At 37.9% G+C, this 22,196-nt stretch overlaps 1 protein-coding gene across 3 annotated transcripts in view; it reads left to right on the forward strand.

Annotated features, from left to right (window-relative positions):
- Positions 1-22,196, forward strand: part of LOC311429967 (complement C4-A-like) — a 56,363-nt gene that overhangs the window by 22,061 nt on the left and 12,106 nt on the right. For all 3 annotated transcript variants that reach the window (XM_084506275.1, XM_084506276.1, XM_084506274.1), the window contains 23 exons: positions 33-156; positions 2,085-2,200; positions 2,870-3,037; positions 3,772-3,969; positions 5,667-5,858; positions 6,882-7,031; positions 7,435-7,561; positions 7,922-7,993; positions 8,842-9,045; positions 9,554-9,665; positions 9,891-9,961; positions 10,570-10,709; positions 11,701-11,913; positions 13,227-13,278; positions 13,818-13,898; positions 14,931-15,134; positions 16,635-16,710; positions 17,096-17,252; positions 18,760-18,858; positions 19,198-19,366; positions 20,356-20,522; positions 20,962-21,120; positions 21,734-21,793. In XM_084506275.1, coding sequence (XP_084362401.1) covers positions 33-156; positions 2,085-2,200; positions 2,870-3,037; positions 3,772-3,969; positions 5,667-5,858; positions 6,882-7,031; positions 7,435-7,561; positions 7,922-7,993; positions 8,842-9,045; positions 9,554-9,665; positions 9,891-9,961; positions 10,570-10,709; positions 11,701-11,913; positions 13,227-13,278; positions 13,818-13,898; positions 14,931-15,134; positions 16,635-16,710; positions 17,096-17,252; positions 18,760-18,858; positions 19,198-19,366; positions 20,356-20,522; positions 20,962-21,120; positions 21,734-21,793 — 3,111 coding nt within the window. The remainder of the gene's footprint in view (positions 1-32; positions 157-2,084; positions 2,201-2,869; positions 3,038-3,771; positions 3,970-5,666; positions 5,859-6,881; positions 7,032-7,434; positions 7,562-7,921; positions 7,994-8,841; positions 9,046-9,553; positions 9,666-9,890; positions 9,962-10,569; positions 10,710-11,700; positions 11,914-13,226; positions 13,279-13,817; positions 13,899-14,930; positions 15,135-16,634; positions 16,711-17,095; positions 17,253-18,759; positions 18,859-19,197; positions 19,367-20,355; positions 20,523-20,961; positions 21,121-21,733; positions 21,794-22,196) is intronic.

Raw genomic sequence — 22,196 nt, forward strand, 5'->3', positions numbered from 1 at the left:
CTGTCACTTTTTTTTTTCCACTTCTGTTTTAGATTCAAAATGGAAAAGGAAGAGTTACTTTAAATACATCACGTTTGGAAGAAAAACTAAGTAGGAGTATTTCTACTCTAGAAGGGTTTCATTTATACGTTGCTGTTACTGCTGTAGAAACTGCAAGTGAGTATACAATGCCTTAGCTGATGCAGTCTGTAATATTTATGTTGATCTTCTTCTGGGATGATCCTTCACGTGGGAGATCTTGGCCCATGTTAAGCAGCCCTGTGAGGATATCTAAGATATTCTAGACTATCTGAAGCAGCATCAGTCAACTCTTTGGAAGCAACTAAATTGCTTCCCTTGAGACCTTGTTTGAGCACTTGCTTCAGCCAGGCCTACTCCTTACCTACAAAGTTACTAGCTGGGCTCTGTGCCTTAACTTGCTTTGCTCCTCAGCTTGTTGAGCTATTGGTGTAAAGGTGAGACATATACCACAGCCACAGTGTGATGTAGAGAAGGATCTAACCCTTATGACTCCTTATGCCTTCCCACAGTTTTATCAGACTGTATCTTATTGCCATCTTTCCACACCTAGTGCTGCAGTAAGCCATCTACAGAAACATTCTGCTGTTAGATTATTAGTTGATCATTTCAACAGTCCCCCTAGATTCCTATTGAAAATGTGATGCCTAGGAGATCATGTTCCCAGCATACCAGCTGGCCAAGAACTGGCAGCAAACCCTAGCTCCCTCTTCTGGGAGCCACTTAAATCAGACCTAAAACTGAAGAACCCCATCCCCACCTCATTGTAGCCTCCCATGAGGTAGCTGTAGAGCGATGGAGCTGACCCTTCAAACTTAGACAATATTTGTCCTATTGTTGTTTAAGATGGGATTGGTCTGTTTTATTTTAGTAGTCTGGAGTAAAATATCTCGTCAGAGCTAGATACTGAGACACTTGTATATTCAGTAGGCAGGATGGATGGGATAAACAGTACTCTAGGGGTGTTGGTTCCCGCTGACTGTAAAAGTAGTCTAGTTACTCAGCTTAGAATTACTAGAATCCTAAAAAATATCCTAAAAATACTGAATATTTATCAGAATTCCTTAGAATCTTAAAATTAAGTCAAATGCATTCAACTTGCAGCCGTGCAAGTTTATAGTATATTTACTGTAGGCACCTGTATGTACTATTCCTACAGCACCTATTGCAAGAGACTTTCCATCCCATTACCACACCAGCATGATGTATCTCATCATGCAACACAGTCTCTACAACTCTGTGAACACTTCCTCTCCTCTCCACACACAGGTTGCCTCCACACTTGCAGACTTGCTGGCTTTAATGTTACTTATATGCATGACAGGGCAAGGCCAGCAGACTCTACTGGCGCCTTTGAAGCTCAGAGTGTTAAAAGTAAAAAATAAGGACTTTGAATGTAAGCTTTTTTTTTTTTTTTTTTTTTTTTTTTTTTTAGTTTAAAGCAAGTCATGTTTTTAGAAGTAGCTGGAGGAAGTGCTTTAACTAGAAATTAGCATCTTAGATGAGAAGCAGATGTCATTACCAGTAGCCAAAACTGAAATAAATAAATAGATAAATAAATAAAAACTTTCAGAAAATTAGAGATTTAAGTCCCCCTACTGATTCTGAATGACTTTTTCATGAGATTTTACACAACCTTCTCCCAGTAACAAAGCCCAAGCTGGTCAGAGAGGCAGGACCACAGCCTCAGCACAAACAGTTGTATTTGTGCATTCTGTGTCTGCAAACGCCTTGTACCAACTGATGTGTTAGAGGTGAATTTTTGTGCTGTGAGGAAAACAGCCCTTTGCAGCTCTCCATTTCCAAGCTGTGGAGAGCAGGCAGCTGCCAGTGCCATCCTGCTGGAGCAGCAGACACTTGGAGCTGCCCTTGCACTGACCCTGCCCTGGTTGGTCCGTATCCATCTCTTCGTCTTCTCAGGACTGAAGATCTTTGGGGAGAGTTCATATTTTAATTTGCTTTATATGCACTGCTTAAAATGGGATGAATCATAAAAATGGAAAACCATAATAAGCAAGTAAATAGTTACCGCTCTCACAGCAACATATACTGTTTGGTATTAACAGGTGGTGAGATGAGGGAAGAGGAACTCAGCAATGTGAAGTTTGTGAAATCTCCTTATGTGGTTGATCTGTCTAACACCAAAAAGTACTTTGTGCCTGGAGCCCCCTTCTCTGTTGTGGTATGTAGTATTTAGCTATCTGTTCTTCCATAGCAAGGGATTTATATCTGTTATGTTTATAAAATCCTTATCTGATCCACTGGGAGTTCTGTAGGAGAGACCTTCAGGAACAGGACCAACAAGGAGCTACTGTTGGTGTTTCTGGTTTGTCTTCAGCTTAAACAGGGAAATCAAAGCCAGAAACTTCGGTGTTTCTGTTCTGGAAGTCATCTGTGCACTATTGCACTGCAATGGTTTATAAAACATGTAACAGTCTCTTCCTCTTTCATTATGGAAATGTTAAAAGAATCACATTTCATTAGATCAATCCTATATCAAATTAAAGTTCTGAAAAATGAAATACAGGGTGTTTACTTTTTTTTAAAGTGCATTTAACTTTTTTCTTTTTTTTTCCTTTTTTAACTTCACACCTTCAAGTTTTCCTACAACATTTTCTATAAGTAATTAAGGCTAGCAATTTATCTAAAAGTAGTTAAAGTAAACTATCTCTGGGATCTGATGAGATCTGTAACAGATGCTACATGAAAATATGGAGCAGCTGTTAATCTGTGTTCATTGATTTTTATCTTAGAAGGAGTCCAGACTTAGTCAATCACTACCCTTCACTACCCTTCCTTCAAATAATGGAAAAAGACTTTTTTTTTTTTTTTTTTTTTTTTTTTTATATAGGCCTCTGTCACTTTGGTTGATGGCTCTCCTGCTGCCTCTCTGTCTGTCACTGCTACTGTCACCTCACCTGGAAAGTCCTCCATGAAGAAGACTGCACCTTCTAATAAAGAGGGCCTAGTCCACTTTACATTCGACATCCCTGCAGATGCCCAAACACTTCAAATAATGGTAAAGAAAACCCAAACATTCAGGTTTAAAAACATACTGTTGAGAAGAGCTCATAAGACTGTTGCAAACTTGTGACTTGTGAAGATGTTCAGTTTTCATTGTTAGCACAGAGAAGGGAACATGATTTCTTACACCATAGCTTTGCATAACTTTGTCAAGGTTGTATAAGATATTACATAGATCAGAGCCCTGAGGGATGCCTCACTGAAGTTAATGACATTCTTGTACATCAGACCTTTGGGAATATGTGTATGGGTCATGGCACAACTTTGTGTGGTTCAGATGTGCATTTTCTTGGCATGGGGGAAGGGAATGGAACTGTAAACAACACCATGAGAAGTAACACCAAATGATGAGAAGAGGCTGTAGGAAAAGTTCATGTCCAATACAGACTCTAGTCTACATTTGGACTATATCAGAGGGTTCAATTATGTGCACAATATAGAAAGAGAAAAAAAGCTGTTGAAGTACCACTCTGTGATCTTAAACCATAGATTCTGATTCAGAAGAAGACAGACCTGAAAACTATCAAGCAGAAATATGGCAAAAGACCAAATAGCATCAGGTAATAAGTAGTGAAAATCATGTGTTTTTACAGATGCCAGGTTCTGCTAATGAATCTTAGTAAAGCCTCATTTCATTTCCCAGCATTTTCTAAATAACCCAGCAAGATATGAATTAAGACTGACATTATTGTCTCTTAACGGACACTTTGTCCTTTTTTCCTCTGACAGGTAAAGGCTGAAGAAGGAAAAGAAAAATTAGAATCACCAGAAGCCAGTATCAGAGCTGAAAGATACCAGTCTGCTAACCACAACTACCTCAGCATCAGCATCCCACATACTGTCCTGGCACCCGGAGATACCTTACGTGTTACTTTGAACGACATTCATCAGTCTGGCAGTGGAAAGATTGACTATTTCTATTATATGGTAAATGGAATAGCGGCATATAAATAATTTATTTTGGAAATTATATTCTCCAGAATATCTGTTTATTTACTAATATATGGGAAGCCAGAGGGGGTCCAATGAAGCCAAGATGATACTTACCGAGAGGTTGAGCCAACTGGGCTTCTTAGGTGTGGGAAAAAAGAGGCTAAGAGAGAGTTACTAATAACCTAAAATTACTTGAAGAGAAATTAAAGACATAACATAGACACACTTTCCTAGGATGTACCATGCAATATGGCCATGCCATCCAATATGGACAGGCACTACGTTGAGCCGGGGGCAATACTACAGCTTGAAAGACTCATTTTGGAAAAGTCTTTTCACTAATGATGAATATAATACTGAAATAATTTCCACAGAGATTTTAGGGAATTGCCACCCTCTGAAGCATTCAACACTCACTTAGAAAAAAAAAAACATATCTGATCTACTTACACTGACCAATTTTTGAGCAGACAGTTAGACCAGAGACTGCCACCAGTCCCTTTGTGATACATATTTACATATATATGTTTGGATTCATAATATTTTTTTATTTTTTTTTCTGGAGAAGGAGACATGACCATGAATTTTGTTCTGTAGTTTCTAATAGTCTAGAGCAACTAGGCCAATATGCATAATGTTTACATAATTATGTGGGTATACACATTTATTAAAAATACCAAGTTGACAGCCTCCCACTCCTTCCAATCTGAATTCTTTCTTTTTAAAAGTCAGTATTAAATATTGTTTTTATTGATATGATTCTTATAAATACCTTTTCTTCAGCTACTACAAAATTGCCTACCTTGTTGTGAGCAAATCATATGTATAGCTATATGATTCTCTCCCCACAAATAGAAAACCTAGTCATATTCTAAAGGATCTTGAATATCTCAGAAAATGCCTGTTGTAGTTAATTACTGCTTATTTCATGAATAATACATGATTCTTAAATTGCCGAGGATCCATATTACTTCCATCTGATATCAGTTAACAGGCAAGTCACTGTCATCTCCAACAGAATATGTCATGAAGGGCCATGGAAGGCTTTGGCTGTTAGGGTCTTAGATAGAATCCTGAAATTGGACCCAAAGATAGTTCTGTAAATGCAAAAGCCAGGATACAATTGTGCTCAGCCAGGACCAGGCATGCAAAGTTATTTAATGTTCTGAAGGAGACAAATGTATTCATGGATACGTTCCAGGAGCGAATCTGTTGAATGTCAAACGTGTTTAATTCCCTTTCTCTCTCTTTTACTCATAATTTCCCTTGGCAGCTAAAATTTCCCAGGCTAATAAGCATCATGAGCAACAGCTCCCATTTATTTTTAATAGGACTTTGATACTTTGGAATAATTGCATCCCGAGGAGTTACGTTTAGGTTTGCAGGGGCTGTTTTAATTAGGGGGCTCGGCATAGGGTTGGAGTTGCTGCTTCTGGGCATTTGTAAGGTATAGCACTGGGCAGGCAGGGTGATGAGGACACTACTGGAACTTGGTGGTGAGACTCTCTCCCAGATTTTGGTCCCCTAAATGAGGTCTGTGAGGATTTCATCAGATGGCCCCAGATAATTATATCCATTATATATATATATATATATATACACACACATATATATATAATGCCATGTACTGCCCGATCTATTCTGTTATCACTATGCTCATTCACTTTCTTACGTTTGTTTCCACTTTGCAGGTTGTGGCAAAGGGACAAGCTGAGCTTTTGGGAAGAGTCCCCTCCTCAAACAAAGCAATAAACCTCAAAATCACTGAGAAGATGGTTCCCACCTTTCGCTTCTTAGCTTACTACTTTGTTGAAAACCAGGGCCGTCAAGAGATTGTTGCTGATTCTGTATGGGTAGACGTTATGGACGTCTGTGAAGGAAAGGTACTTTCAAAGCAAATAACTTCTGATTCTGTATTCCAAAATGATAATAAAAATCACCAGAGAGAGTGCAGACCTGGGGCTGAAAAGTGAAAAGCATGATGGACATTTTCATTTTTTATTGAAAAAGACAATCATCAGGATTCTTGCTAAAAGGTGAAAGACTCCCAGGGATGATATCAGAGACAATTTTCTTCTATAGGACAGGCTGTGCCTCAAAAAGATGAAAAATATGGTTTCACAGAGGTAAATCCCTCTATGTATGTGCATAGATAATAGAAATCTACAGGGAAATGCCAGCAGGACTCCTGAGAGATAGAATCCCTTGAGAGCTTTGTTTTTCTGCAGTATGATTCATCAAATGAAGGAAAGTGAACTTATCAGGAAAAAAAAAAAAAAAAAAAAAAAAAAAAAGAAAGAAAGAATTTTCAGTAATTTTCAACTTATTTATTTTTATTCTTTTCTGAAATTTTGTAGCACTTCAAAAGCACTTCTTAACAATTATTTTCAGTAGAAAAAAAAATGTGGACAAAATAGGAGTCCTCCTATGCTTTTCCTTCACCTTCCTTCTCCTTTTGGTATTATAAAATAATAATAAAAAAATAAATTTATTTAAAAAAAAAAAAAGAATATTTTTCACTAGAGCATGAAACTCAACTGCTGAAAACTGTCAGCCATCCAAAATTACTTTTGTTTCCATTGGAAAACAATGAAGAGTTGTTTCAAAGCTATATTGAAAGCCCTGGTTCAGCAAAGCCCTTACACATACTTTTAATTCACATTGGTGCTTATGTCCCATTGAAAGGTAATGTCCAATATCCTGCACACAAGACTTTAAACCTTCCTCTTTGTCCACCAGTGGGAGGTATCTTTCAGAAGACAGGATCCCAAGCAGAAACACTGCATAATGGAAATGTACCCCAGCCTCATGCTGGTGACAGACACAGCTGATAGTATTCCTTGCCCAAAGAATGTTTGTGCTTTATTAACAAATGTGACATTTTTGTTTCAATGTTTTCTGTTTAGATTAAAGTGAGAACAGAACATCAGATGTATGAACCAACAGACAGCGTCAATTTATTGATTGAAACGGACCATGCGGGAACAATTGCCTTAGCTGTGATTGATAAAGCAGTTTTTATTCTGAACAAGAAAAATAAACTTACAGCCAAAAAAGTAAGAAAACTTTAAGAAGAAAGTATCATATCTACTAGTCAAGAAAAATTTTCCATGACTAATGAGAAGATTAAATGAAACTAGTGGTTATTAAATCCTTAATCAAATTTTTGTTAAACTTGAAAAGGTTTTTCTCTTGAAATTTTAGATTTAAAATGAGCAGTCAGAATTTCCATGCTACATCAGATGAGACTATAAATTATAAAAAAAAAAAAAAGCATTAATTGAAATTATGTGCCAACTAAAACATTCCTCAGCTTTAATCTCACTTTCCAAGTGTAGTTCATCCCACCAGTTTGTTTTGCTTCTGCAAGTCAAAAGTAGTAAGAATTTTATAATATAAATAATAATAATAATACTCTTGCAAATGTGTGCAATTCATCTATGCTATTTTATTTGGCAGGTATTTAATGCAATGAATTCGTATGATCTTGGATGTTCTGCAGGTGGTGGTAGAGACAGTGCTCAAGTTTTTACTGATGTTGGTCTGGCCTTTTTATCAGACACAATTAAATCCAAGGTTCGGGAAGGTACGTGAAATCTGCCCTTTGCTTTAGTTGTTTGTACAAATCACCATACATATGGTGAGGCTGATAGCTTGAAAATCAAATCATTTTATCATGTTGTTGTTGTAAGAACCACCTTCCCTCTGGATTTTTCTTTTCCTTTTCTTCCACTGGGTGATGGGAGCTCAGACAGCCCAGATGTTGGCTGATGGTCCTTTGGCACCCAGCTCACCCGGGATCAGCCAAAGCTGGCTGGGGTTGTAAGGTGCCTCTGCAAAAGGCAGGTCTTCTGTGAATGAGGTGGGTCCTTCCACAAGTGACCTGAATGGTCAGGCTATTATTGCCATAGCGTCGTAACAAAGCTATTCTCTTCTGCTTTCTCAGGGTACACGTGCCTCCAAGCTACCGGAAGACAGAAGAGATCTTTGGATTTCCGGCAGAAAATTTCAGGAATTGGTATGTTCATTCATCTAGGTTTCCTGAAAGGCTATTAGGAGAGGGGATCTGCTGGGAAACTAAGTAAAGGACACCAAGATAGTCATAGTCCCAGTTGTTGTGTTACGTGATTTAACATAGAATATGTGTGTATACTATGCCTTGTGACATGATGCATCATCTATCAAAACAAACCAAAAAACAAAGGCAAAGATCAGTCTGGATAGGCATGAAAACTAGTTCAACATCTTATAATAAACCCAGATGTGAAGTACTTCAACAAGATATCATGCTATGGAATCAGTTTTGGCCTTACATTTTTTCAAACTTATTTTTATAGACAGAAGTTGTTTTATTGCCTCTCCCTCATTTTTTTTTCCTTGACATTCTGCTTCAAAGTTGTGCCAGCTTTGGTACTTGTGTTCCAAGTAAGAGAATTGCCAGTACAATATTGGACCTAAATTTTAAAAAATATGCAATAAATTATTTCTTTTTTAAATGTTCCTTTAGACCAATTTCCAAAAGGTGATTTTTGGTATTTCCTTGACAGAAGACACAAGGGCTTGAAACACACAGCTTTGACTATTTCTATCATGACTTCTAATTCCAACATATCAAGGGGACATTTTTAATTCACAGTCTCTATTTGAAGTGAAGCATACACTAGAATACTTGAGATGGTGTAGGACCTATGCTTTGCTCCTGTGTTTATGGACTGATTTTAGAATGGAAAGTAGGTCCCTGGATGCAGGTAGACTGTTGCAATATTAATAAACTTAATATTAACTGCTAGTAATGACAGGAATGAACACAATGAACACTTCCTGCTGCTTCCACAGCACTAATTCTGGGCTTTATTTACATTGCAGTCAGCAAATATCAAGACCCTGGTCTTCGAAAATGCTGTGAAGATGGAATGAAATTAATTCCCATGAGGTTTTCTTGTCTGCAAAGACTATCAAAGGTTGCTGGCTCCCCTGGATGCAAAGAGGCTTTCAAGACCTGTTGTGAAAATGCCACAGCCCTCAGGAAGGAGGCAGCAAAGAAGAAAGTCAGAGTGGGCTTGGCACGATGTAAAGAATGGTGATATGCAACTGTCTAAAAAAAATGACCCTTCACTGGGGGGCAAGGGGGGGCTAAGGGTTGTCTACACTGCTACTGTCACCAAAAAAAAAAACCTTCACATTGAGAATGACCACATTCAGAGTGATCTCTGCTATCATGTTTCTCATTCACTGTCACAAATATGTGATGGTGGGAACATCTTTGCCACTTATTAGTTAAGGGGAGTAGGTGACTATTTTCTTGTTTGGCAGCATGCAATTATTGAACTTAGAAATAATTATTTTTTTTTTCTTTTTTCCAATGAAAATCTGTAGTCATTGGTGTTTTTTTGTTTTGTTTTATTTTGTTTTGTTTTTGTTTTGTTTTGTTTTGTTTAATGTACAGGATTAAATCCGTATGAAGTCTTTTCATTCTGAGTACTTTTCACACTACCTTCTCTCTGTCAGATGCCCTGCTAGACAGTGTAAGGTCATCAGCCAAAACCCTCAGAAGAGAATCCCCACCTTTGTTTTTCAGACTTTGATGAACAAGACGAAGTATTTGATGAAATGTCTCTCAACTTACGCAGTTATTTTCCTGAGAGCTGGTGGTGGAATTTTAAAGAAGTGAAAAATCCTGGAAATCATAGGTACGGTATTACCTGACTAGATGAATACACCTAAGTTTGTACAGTAAAATGTATATAAATATCAGTTGCATATGTTATCTGATACAGAGGAATTCAGAATATTTGCAAGTGTGTTGTCTCAACAACTGAGGGATTTTTTTCCCCTTAAAATATTCAAAGTTTTGCAAATAGCAATGTTTACACATATAAACTCTTCTTAATACATTTTTTTTGTGTGTTTTTTAGTGTAAAAAACATCGCTCCTGACTCTATAACTACCTGGGAAGTCCAGGCAGTAAGCATATCTCCCGAGAAAGGTACGCAATTGCTATTCTATTGGGTTACTCTGTGCGGATGAATAGAGAATGTGTAATTTTCAAAACAGATGTCAAGTTGACAGAGTATGACAGTCTATACTGAAAAGCTACTGGGGGTTTTTACCACGATGTTTACTTCTCTTCTCTTTCATGTCATATTAAAGCTGGAATGTAAAGGATAGATGTATATTTACAAAAACAGGATGAAATGAGCTACAAAGGAAGATGTACCAAACACTCAGAAGAGTCTTCTTTTCTTTCAAATCTCTAAAACTTCTAGTTTATTTTCCACACAGCTGTTATCTTACACAAGAAAGGCAGTGGTGATAACACTGCTTTGTATTTTAATTTTTGAGGGAGTGAGTTCTGACCATCTGTACCCAAGGGTTCAGTAATGGTCATGGAGTTTATTTACAGAGCGTGAAGAAAGGTCATTATGTTTTAAACTCAGCTTTTGCAGGAAGGCTGGGCCACTTTTCATTCACAGAAGCTACTGACATCACTGCCAATTTTTACCTGTTAAGAACCATGTCCATAATTCCAGGCACTTTTATTTGACTTATGTTAAATGTGTAATTCACAAGTATGCTTTTTTTTTTCTATCCCAGGATTTTGCATAGCTGACCCCCACACCTTTGATGTTTTCAAAGACTTTTTTGTGTCCTTGAGATTACCATACTCAGTTAAACGACATGAACAGCTGGAAATAAAAGCAGTGATTTACAACTATCTGCCTGAAGATCTCCAGGTAATATTAGCATCAACTAGTGTGATATAGATAGATGATAGATAGATAGATAGATAGATAGATAGATAGATAGATAGATAGATAGATAGATAGATCTCAGAGACAGACTCAGTATAGGGTGATTCATGTATATTGCCTATTGCTAACAAACTAGAGCAATGAGAAACTAAAAGTAAACTAAAGACACCTTCCCCCCATCCACCCTCTTCTACCTCCTCTCCCCAAGCAGCACAAGAGAACAGGGAATGGAGGCTGTGGTCAGTCCCTGATGCTTCATCTCCGATGCCCCTTCATGGTCCCTCTCTGCCCCTGCTCCCTGTGGGGTCCCTCCCACGGGATGCCCTTCTTCCTGAACTGAGCCTGCGGGGGCTGTCCACAGGCAGCAGCTCTTCAAGAACTGCTCCCACACGGCTCCATACCACAGGGTCCATCCATCCCCCAGGAGCAAACTGCTCCAGCACAGGTCCCCCACGGGTGGGCGGCAGCTCCCCCCAGCCCCCTGCTCCTGCATGGGCTCCTCTCCATGGGCTGCAACTCCGGCCCAGGGCCTGCTCCTGTGGGGGCTCTCCATGGGCCCCAGCCTCCTCCAGGCCACATTAATTCTGCTCTCCCAGAGGCACAACCAGCATCACTCACTGGCTCAGCTCTGGCCAGCAGTGTGTCCCTTTGGAGCTGGCTGGAGCTGGCTTTCATCTGACATGGGGCACCCTCTGGACTGTTCTTATAGAACAGAGGCCACCTCTGCAGCCCCTCTGCTGCCAAAAGTGCCATGTAAGGCCAATACAAGCACAGGAAATTCAGGGGAGCTGATTGGAAATCACTTTCGCTCTTGCAAAATGTCTGTATTGCTGTTTCCTTTTTAAGCAAAAGCAAAAGTCTTGTGTTATATCTGTTTCTCATTTCCCTCTCTTATCTCGACATGGTGGAGCTGAGCATTTCCCCATGCAGTGATGCGCCAGCCCTGACTGCAGGCCTTGCCTTGTCCCCGCAGGTCACAGTGACAATGGATGCAGTGAAGGGGCTATGCACTGCAGAGGCCACAGAGAAGTCAGTGCAGCTGAAACTGCTGGTTAAGGGGAACTCTGCAACACCAGCCTATTTCTCAGTTGTTCCTCTGATTGTGGGAGAAATTCCAATTACTATTTCTGCTTTTGACCAAACTTCAGGGTACGGTGATAGTATTAGGAAGAACCTCAAAGTTGTGGTAAGTAGAGCCAGTTGAGGGTGGACACTTCATGAATATATATTGCTCCTCAAATACAATATTCTCTATGTGTGGAGCTCTTGTGGAGGGAGTGATATCCAAGAAACATAAGGCTGGAAGCAATCTCATGAAACCTGTTTCTCAGCAAAGACTGAGCTATAACAGGGGGAAGAAAAAAAAAATGGAGGAAGAAAATCTGTGGTGAGCTTGTAAGTAGTATACATGGAAAGACAAAAAGGCATCCTTCTACCAGTAGCATTGCAACAACATCCTTTGCAGTCAGTGTACATTTCTTAATCTTTAACTTCTACCTGTTTAATCAACATTTGCAAACAGTCTTTTTCTTTTATGAAGCCAAGATTGAAAATATTCATCTAGGAATACTTTGAGAAGCAGCTTCTGCTAAACATAAAGTTTAATACTATTATTGTATATCTAGTTAATTGGTCTCCAAGCTTAACGATTGCAGAGGTAAAACACATGCAGGCAAGCAAAGACATTGTATTGATTATTTGATATATTGGTTCTTTTTTTTTTTTTTTTTTTTTTTTTTTTTTTTTTCACTTTGAAAATTGAACTTTAGCCTTCTCTTCTAAGCCTTTTAAAAAAATAAATTACTTTTCAAAAGTCAGCACTGATCTGCACAGACTCATTACAGAATCGAAGTAGGACACTGAGAGCCCTTTTCAATCCACACAAAAAGTGCAGAATATGAATCTCTGCAGCATTAGTGCCAAGGTGCAACCTTGTGGGCAAAGATAATGCATGTGATGCTGGGGACTTGCTGTTGTTACAGACCATAACTGTTCTGGAGATAAACACAGCGTTTAGTGGTACACCAGAACAACATAATTGTCTGTAGAAAAAGCTTTATTAAAATACAGGCTTTTTAATGATGAATGTGTGGAAATCAGAAGGGAAAAATTTTTGAGTTTTAACAAGATAAACTCAGAACTCAGTGGATTTCATAGAAAAAAGGTTTATATAAGTAAGTGCACCTGTGAAATTGACTTGTATAGTCACAAAGCTGAGAATAGACTTTAAAGTTTCATTTTTCTGGTTTATCTTTGGTTTCATCAAGGGAAATGTGTCGGTAATAACAAAAAATCAGTATAATTCATTAGTGTTTCAACTGGGAAACTGAAATTCTGATTTCAAGCTTCCTTTTTACCTGGAAAGAAATTTTACTTCAAAATGACCTATTTCTGCCATCTGCTGGTATAATGAAAAGGTAGAGATATGGTTGTCTTGCAGCTTAATCTCAGGTGTGAGTGGTGGCAAAAGTTTTGACTTTTCTTTCTTCATTTACACAGGCTGAAGGTGTATTAGAGAGAGAAGAACAGACCTTTTGCATTAATAGTGACGGTAAGTTACACTTAGGGGTTAGATATGTATCAGGTCTGGGATAGGAATAGGGGTTGTAAAGCCTGATGTGAATATCTGACAGCTGTGATGAAGCATTTCATAAGGTAAAAACACTCTTCATCCAAAACATAGGACAAAAAAAAAAAAAAAAAGTAAAAAACTTAGAAAAGAAAAATAATTTTATTCTAAATGTCTGGAATTCATTTGTGTTACATCTGTGTTTATAGGTAGCATTTTTAAAATATTAAGTAGGCCTCTATTTTATTCAGTAATGGAACTTAACATAGATTTAAAAAAATCAAATAAGGAATGGAAATTAAAGTCTTCCTTTAAAGTAAAAAATGCTGTTGATTAAAAAATAAAATTAAGAAAGATAAGCATTTTCTTTCATAATTTTCATTTAATATTTCTGATAACAATTCTGTTGTAAATTTCATCAGCTGTAAGACATTTAATTAAAAGTATGTTTTAAAATTGTACTGTACTTTTTTATGCTTAAAGAGTTTTGATGTGGATCACTATTTATTATTTCTTTGTAGTTGAGTCCCATACACTGGATCTGAACAGACCATCTAATATGGTACCAGGTTCTGACAGTCGTGTATTTGTTAACCTGAAAGGTAAATGTTATTTTCCATCAATAAATTTCTGTGGGTAAGAAGAGACACACACCTTGTGCTGTTCATTTCAGAACACCAAGTCTTCATTCCTTCCTATTTTTTTTTACCATGATCAAAATGGTCTCCCTTACATGCCAGAGTCACAAAAGAAAACAGCCCCTAGTTTAATCCAGTAGTTCACCTCTTTCTAATTACTCCTTCTCTTTTGTATTGGATATAATACTTTTATGCAGTCCATCCTGCCTCACTGCACTGAGGCTAACTTTCTGGGAAGGCCAGAGAAGAAAGGAAGAGTTCACCTTCTTTGGTAACTCCACACTGCATGACCCCTGTAGAAATTTTCTTTATTCTTCAGAAATAAGGATGCTACACTCTGATGTATAAATTCTGGAAAGATCTGTTTTTCTGAAGAGAAGAATCATATATTAATTTAATCAAATAATCTTATACATACATATGCTCATGCATACATATTTTAAAAACATTTAATATTCTTATTAAATATAAAAATTATTTTTCTCAGGAACTGTACAATAATGCATCCTTGATGCAAAGACTATTCCATTTCAAATCCTTGTTCTAAAGTATGGACATACTTAAACTCATTAAGTGAGAAAATTGTAGAGGGAAAAAAAAAAAATGCCCCAGAAGCTTGACATGATTAAGGCATGATTTTTATTGTTGTTTTTTTTTTCCCATCTGTGGGAGGATCAAGTCTGGTTTGACAAGACCTTTCTAGTCTGAATCTGAGGCACCAGTCTTTCCCCTGCTCCTTGCTTGCCTCCCTCTAACAGCCTCAGGACTCTTTCTCTTCCATCCTCCTTCATTGTCTCCAACTTTCCCAGGGCGTGGGAGCTCACCTTTGTTCTTCTCCAACATATAGACATAAGTGGCTGCAAACTGTTTAATAATGAGATACAGGCAACTGTGTAATCAGGGCGTGCTGGGGTGTCACTCTGTGGTTAGTATTGCATTTATTCATGTTATACCAGTCAGTTTGAAATATAGAATGTCTTATGTCTTTTACAACAGGAGATCCCATGGGTGATTCTGTTGAAAACTGTCTTAGTCTCAATGGAATTGAGAAACTTATTAAGGTGCCCACGGGTTGTGCCGAGCAAACAATGGTGAAGATGGCCCCCACAGTCTATGCTATTGAGTACTTGGATGCCAGCGAGCAGTGGAAGAACTTTAATCCTGAACGTAAGGTTGAAGCCATCAAGATGATTGAAAAAGGTACACAGTAAAAACACAGACACCATCTGATACTGGCTTTGTTATCTCCTTGCATTGCACATTAACCACTGCTGCTCTCAAAAGGAGTGAGCCTTGTCTTAACACAGCCAAGCAGAAATGCCACTGACAACCTGCAGATGGACATGAGAAACAAAATGAGTGAGGAGGATTTAGGTGGTTGTCTGCTTGCATCTGACATTGCAGAGTGTTGGCATTCACAGTCCACCCTCTCTCTTGCCTAATTTAGAAGTGGAAAGTAAAATATGAGCTGATCAACAGTAACTCTTCTCAGATCAAATAGACATAAATGGGCAGTTGCAGAGTATGAATCATTTCAGACTAATGTAGATGTGCACAAGAGAGCAAGATGAATCATGTTCTAAAAATGTTATTTTCTATCCCCCTGGGTCATAAACATTGATTAAGATGACCAGCTCAAATTTAGGCATCTCTGCTACAGATGTCTGTTTTTGGCAAAAGCTGTATCACTAAAGAAACTCCCAATGGTAATCATGATATTACTATTCTCTCTTGCACACTTGGGTATTCCCTACATGAGCTAGAATAACTCCAACAGCCTTGAGCAGAGCAATGGAAGAAGTTTACTTTGGGAGAGGACAGCTGAAGGGCTGCTTCTTCAAGAGTCCATTGCAAGACGTGGTCCCAGGATGATGTTAAATGCACACCAAAGCCAGGGCCACAGCATCTGGAAGTGGAGATGTCTCAGCTCACAGGCACTAACACTGAGCTTGAATGCTATCAGTATTGTATCAGGTATCATGGATCTTTCTAATTGTAGTGGTGTGCACATGGCATAAAGCCTACTGAAGAAGAAAGGTAAAAATAGAGATTAAAAAAAATACATGCTAATAGTTGCTGAATGGAAGTCGTTGCCCGTTTACCTAAGATTGTCCAAAGTGACATGATGTCTTGCTACTTTTATAACTTGCTGTTTGTTATAACATACATATAATGATATAAACACCAACATTTAGTCTTTAGATTATGTTTTTACTGATTCTTATTGAAGAACATCACTGGGGTAGAAAATGAGTTGTGTAGAACAGAGGCAACAACTCATGATTTTAAAACATTCATCTGACATGAGTAGATATTTTCTATGCTTTTTGATTCTATGCACCATAAAGTCAACAGCTTGGCAAATTGGGGAATGGGGAATAATAATGGGGAATAAGCCTCACAAGATTCACCATGCAGAAAGTGCCTTGGTAGCCATGTATCTATAGAAATCTGCAGTTGTCAGGTTGTTCTCATTGCTCTGTTAAATCAGACAAAACAAAATAATGTCTAAATCTTGCATTTTTTCTGTGTAAAAGTCTGCTGACACAGGTATTTCATTTTTGCTGTACTGGTGAACATCTCCATGCACACATCCACTAGTCAATGATGAACACATCCATGTTAATACAAGTGCTGTACGAAAATGGCCAAGAAATATGTGTATCTTCTGAGCAATTATATGGTGTCTTGTTCCCACAGGTTATACTAGACTGCTTGAGTTTCAGAAAAATGATGGTTCCTATGGAGCATTTAAATCAACCCCCAGTAGTGTATGGTAAGCATATTTTTCATAATCAGCTTTGGTTCTTTTATGTGCTTTTTTTTTTTTTTTTTTTTTTTTCCCCAAAATACCACTGCTATCATTTAATGCATAATTATTGGGGGTGGTGGTCAAAATCTGGTGATTGTGGTGTTGCCTATGTACTTTTGTCAATGGATAGTGAGTCTTATAAGTCTCTGTGAGTGTTCAGTCCTTGATGAAAGAGAATTATACTGAGCCCCAGATTATTTTGCATTTGCCACAGAGTGTTCACACTATCATTGTGAGTACATTGTATTGAATGTGAGTCTACATGCAGATTGAGAATGTTTTTTTCCCATTAATATACTCATCTATAAATATATGTCAGCATAACTTTGGAACATTTTCTTTTGTGCAGGTTAACTGCTTTCATTGTTAAAGTACTCACAAGGTGCAAAGAATACATTAGTATTGAAGACAATCATATACGCAATTCGATTACATACTTGCTTATTCAACAGCAGGAAGATGGTTCATTCCACGACCATCATCCAGTATTGGACAGGACTATGCAGGTAAGTCATTAGTATTAAGAAGATTCTGTTACATCTTTAAGGTTGCTAGAGATCACAAGGAATATTCTGAAATGTTGAGTAACAATACATGTTTTTAAAAGAAAATAAAAAAAAGCAACACTGCAATGTAAGTACAAAATCTGTAAAGTAAAATGAGTCTGTTAACAGATCCATCAGAGAAACATGGCTAGGATGTCACCACCTTTATCTTTTAATCCCATCTTGGGTGATTTTACAGCTGACCTGTACCTCTAGAGGATGTAGAAAACTAGCTCTTTTTGCTTGGTAAAAATCATGTTTTTTATTGACAAAAAGCTATAAATTCAAACAATCATAACTTATATTTGAAGGGACCTCCGGAGGTCATCTAGTCCAGACCCCACTCAGGAGAGGTCTAATTAGATCAGGTTGCCCAGGGCCATGTCCAGCTCAGTCTTGAGCACCTACAAAGATGGAGATCCCACATCCTCTCTGGGTAACCTATTTCATTATTTAATGACTCTCATGAAAAGCAAAAATCTTAATATTTAATCAGAATTTCCAAGAGTATATGCTAGCCTACACATCTCCTATAAGTATCCAGAAAAACTAAATTGTTACTCTCTATGCATCTAGGATATAAAAACAATATGAACCTTCCAGAAACCATTGAAAATGAAGATATCTTCGCATTGACCTTACAAAGAAAAATATATATATATATATTAATTATATAATTAAAATCAATAGTGTGGATTTTACCCTCAAAGCCAGTTCCACAGCTTATATAATGATGTTAAAAACCATCTCAGGAACTGGCTAAAAAGCTTTTTAACCTTTGTTTATGCTAGCATACTTATCTTCTATTTCACATTTGCTTCAGGAACTGCTCATAATACTTTTGTACAGACATGAGTCTCTCCAAAGAAACAATCTGTCCTTCTCCAAAGGGTAAACATTTGGGGCTGAGTGAAACAGAAGGGTAATAATGATCCTATTGTCAAAGAAAAGCATGAGCAAAATAATCAGAAAGAAGAAAAGAAATGAAAATGCACATCTTCAGGGAAAAAAAAAAAAAAAAAAAAGCTACAGGGGGCACTGTGTTTACTGTGTTTAGCTTATCAAGAAGAGTGGGCAATGATCTTGTAATGGTGAATAAATGCTTTTACAAGGGAAAGGTTCTTGGTTTTAAAGTGCTTTTGAATATATAGGGAGTAGCAGACAAGCAAAAACAGTTGAAGCTAGGACCAGTCCAAACAAAAACTGCAAATCTTTAGTATTGAGTTAATTACATTTTTTATCACCAGATGAAGGATGTGGTGGGTTCTCAATCTCTTAACATTGCCATAGTAGAAGATATGCTATTAGACAGACACAAGTTGTTGAACAAAATTGAAGGGTGAAACTGCATGTTTTGTGGTTAGATGTTTTGACAAGATCCTCATCTTTATTAAAAGTAATTTTGTACACTTAATCATAAGCAAGAACATGTACGTTTTACTTTTCCTTTTCATGTTTCATCTTCCAGGGTGGCATTGGGACAGCAGAAGAGAATTTGGCACTAACAGCCTTTGTAACCATAGCATTGCAACATACTCTACAGATTTACAAAGAGTCACCTGATGTGGTAGGAAACCTATCTATAACCTTGAAGGCATTTTCACAATGGCATGTCCACCCCACTGTCTTAAAGTACTGGGGATGGCAAGGTCTGTTTAATACATCTGCAGACAGGAAAAAGTGCAGTTGCCTAATGCAACTTGTTGCATTATTATTAGTTGCAAGGTGTTTTGAGCTACACACTCCATCACTGATGGCTTTAATCACAAAGCAAAAATTATTAAAAGTGTGTTAAAAATGACTGTACTAGTAATTATTAAAAGTGTGTTAAAAATGACTGTACTAGTACTCACTAACAGTTAGTAGTCTTGATGAGCTTTTCAGATGGATCCTATTGTTTTCACAGGTACAAGCTGTTAGAAGAGCTGTAGCTTACATGAAAATGCAACTTCCAAGGAATACTAACTGCTATTCTACAGCCATCACTGCTTATGCTCTGACGCTTGTTCAGTCTGATGGTGGTGAAGCCCAGTCGGTGAAAGAAAAGTTAAAGAGCTGTTCTGTTTTTAATTCAGGTACTAGTAACTATTCTTGAAAATTCAACTAGAATCACTCCTCATAATTAAAGTGCTTTGAGCACTCTGGTATAACAATAAAGCAAAATCAAGTAAGTGAAGGGCATTGAATTTTATAAAAATGTGTATGTATATGTGCAATATACTTAAGTATTTTAATTACATAACCATATATGTAATTTGTGTAATTGATATCACTACAAAGTAAAAATTTAACACTGTGTATTTTGCTTGTGATCTTATCTGTTACTGGAGATGGAACAAAACCATAGTAAATAGACAATCATCTTTTCTGCTTCCCTTGCTGCTTACAAAGTTTCTACACCACTAAAGCACATCTTTTTTTCTGACCCTGTCCTCCTCCCTCCCTTCCCCTCCACCCCCTCCCCCCCCATACACACAAAAATAAGTGTAAGCCAGTAAGCAGAAACTTTTGGTGGGTTGTGGGAATGAGTAGCTAGAGTAGCTACATATGCAAAAAGTGTAGAATTTGTGAGGAAGAGGAAAGATGCCCTTGCCATCTTCAGAGCTCTCCTTGAGTTCTGAGTGCTTTGTTTCAGCTCCACATGGACATCACTTCTTCCCCTTCATTTTATGGCTGGGATCAATGCTGAGTCAGTTGGTTGTATGGCTGCACTTCCCAGCTATTAGTTTCTCAATTTTTGAGAAATAAATTATGGTTTAATAGACACAGCTTAAGTGTAGGGACTTACAGAGATAATTAATATGTTTGTCACTGGGTTACCACTGAACACAGTGCTACCACTCCATCACATGGACATCACTGTACAATGGGGTCATTAGACTGTGATGATTACAAAAGCCAAAACTGAAAATGGCATGTTTTTCTTTTCCATTATTTCTGCTTCCCTATTAATACATTGGTCTCATGACAACAACTGTGTCTTGTGGTTCCTTAGTGCTATGGCATGCAATATCAATTGTGTAGGCTTTTACCAAGGGGATTCAAAACTGAGTTATTCTTGCAGAAAAGCAGCAGCGTTACTGGGGAAATGGCAACGATGCAGTCTCGGTGGAAACCACTGCATACGCATTGCTTCAAGCATTGCTCCTGAGAGACCTGGAGTATGCAACGCCTATTGCTACGTGGCTGATGGAAAGGAAGAACTACGGTGGTGGATACTGCTCTACACAGGTGCTTCACCATCAGCCCACATGGCGTTTTGGGATGTGGGAAGAAAATAGTAGATCCCTGATGACTTTATTATTTAGGTTTGAAAGCATCATAACAATTAATCCTAAACTTCTGCAAACTTTGGTTTATGAAACACCCAAGATTTTGGCCCCTTAATTGACAGTATTATGAGCCGGCAAAGATTCTTTGTCTTTATGAAGATTTGTAATTGTCAAGGATCAGACCTGCAGTGTTTTGGGGATTTTAATGACAAAAGAAGAAGATGGGTAGTGAAAAAAAAGAATAGTCTGTGCAGATGGGAACAGACAGATAGAGGAGAACTTCAAATCAGCAAAAAGGGTAGAACTGAAGAATAGCTTCAGGTAACTAAGCAACCTTATGTACTGTTGAAATAACCTGTTATGATTTTTACTTTTATTTTTATTTCTGTCTCACCTAGGACACAGTGGTGGCCCTGGAAGCAATGTCAGCATACAGCATACAGGCACTAGATACTGGTTCTACCAATCTAACTGTAAAACTGGGAACACCTGGAAGACAAAAAGACTACACTATTGTTTTGACTGGTAGTGATGATGGAATTCAGAAGGAGCTAGAGGTACACAACCATTCATTGTTCCAAGATTTTTTTTTTTCCTCAGACAGGAGAAACATTGGGCTACTTGGCATAGTTTTTCTCATGTTAAACAATCGTGATAGATGAGTCATGCTGGTTTTCAACAGTTTAATCTGTAAAACAACCACATAATATTTTTAGAGAGAGAAAAAAAAAATCAACAGCTGCTTATCAGGAAAATTTAGAGGCCCTGCACTGCTCCTTCAAGAACTTTGGTGATGTGAACATTCCCCAACAGTGGCAAGGAGCCAGGATCCCATTCAAAATCTTGCTAAGGAGTGAAGAAGGGAGCAGGGAAATATTCTGCTATTCAGTGCGATTGGACCTGTGGAAATGTCAAATCCTGGCTACAAAAAGGAAAGTGAAGTCAGGAAAAATTTGTCTCCTGGGCCCCAGAATAGCAGAATAAGATGCTCCAGCCCAGCACATTAAAAATCACATTAGGCTTGGGGTCTCACAACCCCTTCCATAGCAATATATTTCCCATGTCTCAATTTTGAGGGGAAAAGCCATAGAAGACTATTAAGATCACAGGAAAGTAATACATCAGATGCTGAGCGCACACTAAATCTCTACATTTTGCTTTTGCTTGCAGTTTGATCTTGGGAGAAAACTTCAAGTGTCTGTACAAGGCAGAGGAAACGGGACAATGAGTGTAAGCCATAAATCAGAAATTAAAAGTCCAACTGGACTTCTTTAATTCCTGTTTTGAAAACCAAGTGAAAAATTACTTCCCATGGCTTCAACCTTTCTTCTCCTACCACCAAACTTCTAAAATTCATGGCCTACCATCTGCACTGATAAACATTTACTGTTGCCTATATTTAACACCATGAAATACATGAAAAGTTAATTAGAAAATACTGCAAATAGAGGTGGCTGGAGTTTCAAAGAATGTTTTGTGGTGTGGATGGGGAGTTGTGTCAAAGGTCCCTGGCCATTTGGGGTTTGCACATGGACCTCCCCTGTGTCTAGTCTGTGCCTATGAGACACTCCACATTCGCATGTCTCATCAACATTTGCTGAAGTCCTGGATGAGTAAATCCCTTGTCATTTAA

Source organism: Aythya ferina (assembly GCF_964211825.1).
Source record: "Aythya ferina genome assembly, chromosome: 1".
Classification (NCBI taxonomy): domain Eukaryota; kingdom Metazoa; phylum Chordata; class Aves; order Anseriformes; family Anatidae; genus Aythya; species Aythya ferina.